Here is a 5,122-nt window from a genome sequence, read left to right on the forward strand (position 1 = left end):
TAATGTGTCCCATATGTTTGGTAAAAGCAAAATACAGAACACACTGTTGCCCATTCACTGCTATGGCCTTGGTCCTGGTTCCCGGCTCATTCATAGTCACATACTTGCAAGAGTGATGTTTGCACCCGTAGTACTTTGGACAAAATCCAACAGCGCAAGCCATCAACACACATTAAGTGTTTTTCTGCGCTAAAGTCACAGCTTTTATGCATGGTATGTTATTATGCACACTTGCTAACCACATGGACCCTAGTGTCCCAATTCTGAGCATGTTCATATTGGGTGAACATTCTGCAAAGATAGGCAAAAACATTCAGCAAAAATAGCTGACTTACAAGCTCACAACGCATTGCGACGAATTGTGAGCTTCCGATCTGCTATTTTCTTCAAAGAGAAGGGAGGGACTCCAGTCAACCAAGTATATAGGGATTAAGTGGATAAAGTAATGGTATACAGGCATCAATTCACAGAGATGCAGATGAACAATTGTGGCTACAATTGTGACCAACAATATATTTGTCAACACTACTGTACATGTAGCCTACTTCCATACTTGCACTTCTGTCCATAGTAAATACTATGGTAGTATGGTGGTCCAATTGGATATACTTTTATTCTTTGAAATCTGTCAAACTTTTGTATTTTAGAAGAAGTAGTCTTTGCATCATTGCTATTACACGCTGGGATGGTATTCAAGATGGGGCTCCAACTTTGACTGCCAGCAAAATAGTGTGGATTGTAATGACCCTTGGCAGCCCATTATTTTCTCCATGCCGTCCTTACTGGTCATGGTCAATTATCCAGCAAAGAGAAGGATGGGCTGCCCACCTGCCTAGAGAAAAAGATCACAGTAACAACTGCAGTGCAAATCTCCCTCTGCATTCCACAGAGCATTAACCCCCCCAAGACTCTGGAACCACCACTGCAACAATGGCAGGTGTAAGGCAAAAAGATAAGTCTGCAAAAATGTTAAATCTTACAGTTTCATTGTTTACATTGTTCAAGACATTGTAAGGGCATGATCTTTTCCTGGGGGGGAAGCCTTAACCACTGGCGTTCCTATTTCGGGCATGTCATTAGTCCAAATATTCAAAAATCATTCAAAAACAATCACGATGCAACACATTGTGAGCTTGTAGATCAGCTACTTTCACCATGCAACGCAGACAAAGTATAAAATAGGGCTTAAGTGGTTGAAGATAGTAAGCCAACCGTCTGAATGCCAAGTGTAAGGCAAAAGTGAGAGGGGAAAAAAACCTGTAGGCGAGGTGAGGCACAGAATCCTGCTTTCCACATCATGTACTCTGAAAACCAAATTCTAGTGCCTTCTTTGGCACAACCCTGCCTTACCACCACATTATCATCAGTAATAGTATACCTTTGCTAAAGAAACACTGGATTAGTGTGTGTAGCATAACATACATTTACACTGCTGTACCCCACACTTCAAACAGTGACGCTCCACGCGGCCAAAATAGATTCACCACCTCTGCAGCCGAATGAAATCCATGTCGGATCAAATAAAAGATAACATTCTCCCCAGCCAAGGTTTGAGTGAGTTGGGATGGATGGGGAGAGAGAGGATGGGAGTGCAAGGAGAGAGAGATGCAGAGAGAGACAGAGTGGCGAGAGGTGAAAGGGGGCTAGAAAGCATGCAGGAGCAAGGGAGGCTGAAGATTAAGAAAGGGAAAAAACGAGGGAGCAAGAAGAAATTGGAGTGAAAAAGAGGGTGAGGATAGCAAAGGTGGGATGGATGGTTGAGGTGAAGGGCAGGACAACACTGCGGGGGTGAGAGCTGGCACTGGGCCAGGGTTAGCAAAGGCAGGCAGACAGCCATAGAGAGGAGAAGTGGCTTTGCTTCGTGAGACTCTCTCTCTCTCTCTCTGTGTGTGTGTGTGTGTGTGTGTGTCTCTCTCTCTCTCTCTCTCTCTCTCTCTCTCTCTCTCTCTCTCTCTCTCTCTCTCTCTCTCTCTCTCTCTCTCTCTCTCTCTCTCAGCGGTGGAAGAGGCACTGTGGTTTTCTTGCTTGGCAGCGAGTCTTACGCCTTTGATCAATCTGAGCTCTATGTGCTCTAAGGGCAGAGTGTCAAACCTCCCTCATCTGGCAGAAGTCGTGCCTCTAGCAGCGCTATAGAGTTGTACTCTATTTCTGAAAGGGAATGGGGAATAGAATAGAATAGCTTGGCTTAACATGACAGCTGTCCAAGCACCAAGGGGCGTGGACCTGGTTATCCTTAAGTGAACCAATAAATTCTGTCTGTTTGGTTAAATAACACAGGCTTGGAGTGATGATGACATTTGATCCTCTATTATAATTACCCTTTTTTGCCTTAAAGCTATTATCCTGGGCTTATTTTAATGAATACATGTTATTATAACAAATCTGTATGGTATATGTTAATACAAAGCACTTCTCTTTCCTTGTATCCCTTCTTGTTGCGCATTTATTGATAGTTAAACTATGCAGATACATGTTGGTTACTTGTTCAAAATTAAATATGTTCTGTGATTTAAATAGACATATTTCTTTACCATTAATGCTAAGAATATTAATTGGACAGATGCTAGGTTTGACGTTTACCTGGTATCTACCTGAGTTACTTAGCACTAATTGTTGTTGTTTTTTTTAAATCTACTTAAGTGACCATTTCCCTTTTTGTGTGTTGACTTGTGTGTCTGCTAAATGTCTAAATACAAGGAATGACACTGATGCCAGACACCAACAGTAAGACAATAAGAGGATGAATCATGAACACTTCTACAACAATGTAACAATAGCCACAAAATGCTTGTGTCTTGTACAAATCCGTCCATCGAGCAACCTAACACAAAAATGACTCACCATGTATTCCATGTTGGAGGCCTGGGGGTAGACCTGACCGCGGAGCTTGTTGTGCAGATCCAGGATGAGATGCATGTCTCCCTCAGTGATGGCCCTCTTCCCCCTTGACCTGGCCCTCCACCAGTCATCGTTCTTGTCCTTGTACTTGTCCAAGATGGACTCCAGTTGTGTAGCGTCGGGGAAGACAAGCTGGGTCAGACAAAGGAGCAACCCGCTCACTCTCCAGCAGCCCAGATAAAGAGGAGGAATATGCTTCATGCTGGGTGCAAGTTGGAATCAGATGGATCTTGGACTCTGGGATGAAAAGTGCCAATTGTTTTGTTACCTGAAAGGAATAAGAGACAGAAGGGGGTGGAACATTATGCTGAACAACAGTTTCAATTTGTGCATTCTCAACTGAAAAAAAGGTGTCCGTTTTGCTGGGGATGTGGACACATGCATCCACTTGATCGTTGCGCTCTTGGCGCCTGTAACTTTGGAAGGCCACGAGGGAATGATGTGAGGAAAATAATGCAATGTGAATAATTACACTGATTGGTCATCATCATCAATATTGTCCTTTTCAACAATAATGAATAAAGGATAAATCTTGTGGCAGAGCATTGTCTCTTTAGTAATATTTAAAAAATGATATTTTCAGAATTTGTGCTTTATTTATGACAGTTGCAATGAATAGACAAGTTGGCAGGAGAGAGATGATGAATGACATGCAGTAAAGAACCTAGAGTCGGATTCAAACCGGAGCCCAGGCTAGACTATTATGGTATATACCAGGGGTTCCCAAAACTTTTAGCTCGAGACCTAAAGAAGTCTCCCCGGGACCCAAACTAAAGAAAATAGCAGATCTACAAGCTCAAAACACATAGTGATGCAATGTGTTTTGAGCTTGTAGATTTTCACTACTTCTTAAAAGTATTTTCTTACCTCTAATTAATGGATTGAAAATACATATATTTGGATTTCTTTAGAAAAAACATTTTTTTGAAAATCTTTTGAAATAATAATTCAAATCTAGGAAACAAAAAAAACAAAAAATAAAACGGTATTTACTCGCGACCCATAAAAATTGGTCCATGACCCACATATGGGTCCCGACCCACTGTTTGGGGAACCGTGGTGTATGCGCTCTTACCAGGTGAGCCACCAGAGAGTTGCGCTTTTGTAATAACATTATGATAATAGGGCCAAGGGACTTCAAATGACAAAGAAACATAATTAATTCACAACCTCGTCAACCTATGGGAGCATTATATCTGGTCCACACATTTCTACACAGTGCGACCTGACTGTGTAAATACAGTTTTCACACATTATGTCATTGGGAAAATATTTTTTGTTGGACACATGCAATATTTTATGCGCATGCGTGGGCTACCTACAGCTCAGTCCAATGCACGCAGGTAAGTGTTTTTGGTACATTTTTGGTGTTTGTGTTTGTTTATTTAGCAAAAATAACGTCTGAATTTAATAAAAAATATTGTTTTCTTTACCTGTGACAAGGCAACATCCACAGCAACGAAAGATATGTCCAAGATGCGCAATTCCAGCTCCAACCCCGTCTTGGTTCAGGAAAATAGCCTAATCTGCTTGCCAATCAACGGTGTGAAATCATCCCGTCAGATTGACAGCGCTATCTATTGCACAGAATCAATGTGCTCTAGTATTATCCATCCAGCATGCAGTCATAGAGAGCTGTATGTACCTGTTGCATTCCTCAGGTCATCCAGTGCACTGTGGATTCATGAGCGCTGCTCTTTTTCGTTTATATGCCAAATCTGGGTTCAACGATGCGTAGCGCTGCGGACCACGCCCCCCTGCCCCCGGAGGACCACGCCCCCTGCCCCCGGCGGACCCGATAATAACTCTATGGGCGGACCACGCCCCCTGCCCCCGGCCCCATCCCGATAGGACTTCTGAGGGTTCCTCGGGTTGAACCAGGCCTGTTTGACAGTGATGGAAGAAGTAGCAGCCTGCTCTCACATGTTTTACTTAAGTAAAAGTATCAATACTGCAATGTAGATATACTCTGTTACAAGTAGAATAGAATCCCGTACTCAAAATGTACTTGAGTAAAAGTACAAAAGTATTGCCATCAAAATATACTTAAAAGTACCAAAAGTAAAAGTACTCATTGTGCAGAATGTCCCATTTTACATATTCAAAATGTGTAAAAAATATTTTGAAAATAGCAGATCTACAAGCTCACAATGGACGCATTGTAGCTTGTAGATCTGCTATTTTCATATGACTGAAATGTATACTGTAGGGCTGAAGTGGTTAA

At 42.2% G+C, this 5,122-nt stretch overlaps 1 protein-coding gene across 1 annotated transcript in view; it reads right to left on the reverse strand.

The window, feature by feature from the left end:
* The window catches only part of LOC311045328 (cysteine-rich secretory protein LCCL domain-containing 1-like), a 17,657-nt gene extending 13,101 nt beyond the window's left edge, over positions 1-4,556 (reverse strand). The window contains exons 1-2 of the mRNA XM_084057166.1: positions 4,332-4,556; positions 2,842-3,166 (exon numbers count right to left, since the gene is read on the reverse strand). Of these exons, the coding sequence (XP_083913292.1) occupies positions 2,842-3,099 (258 nt within the window). The 5' untranslated portion in view covers positions 3,100-3,166; positions 4,332-4,556. The remainder of the gene's footprint in view (positions 1-2,841; positions 3,167-4,331) is intronic.
* Positions 4,557-5,122: the final 566 nt, after the last annotated feature.

This window comes from Gymnoscopelus microlampas (assembly GCF_963454915.1).
Source record: "Gymnoscopelus microlampas genome assembly, chromosome: 5".
Taxonomy (NCBI): domain Eukaryota; kingdom Metazoa; phylum Chordata; class Actinopteri; order Myctophiformes; family Myctophidae; genus Gymnoscopelus; species Gymnoscopelus microlampas.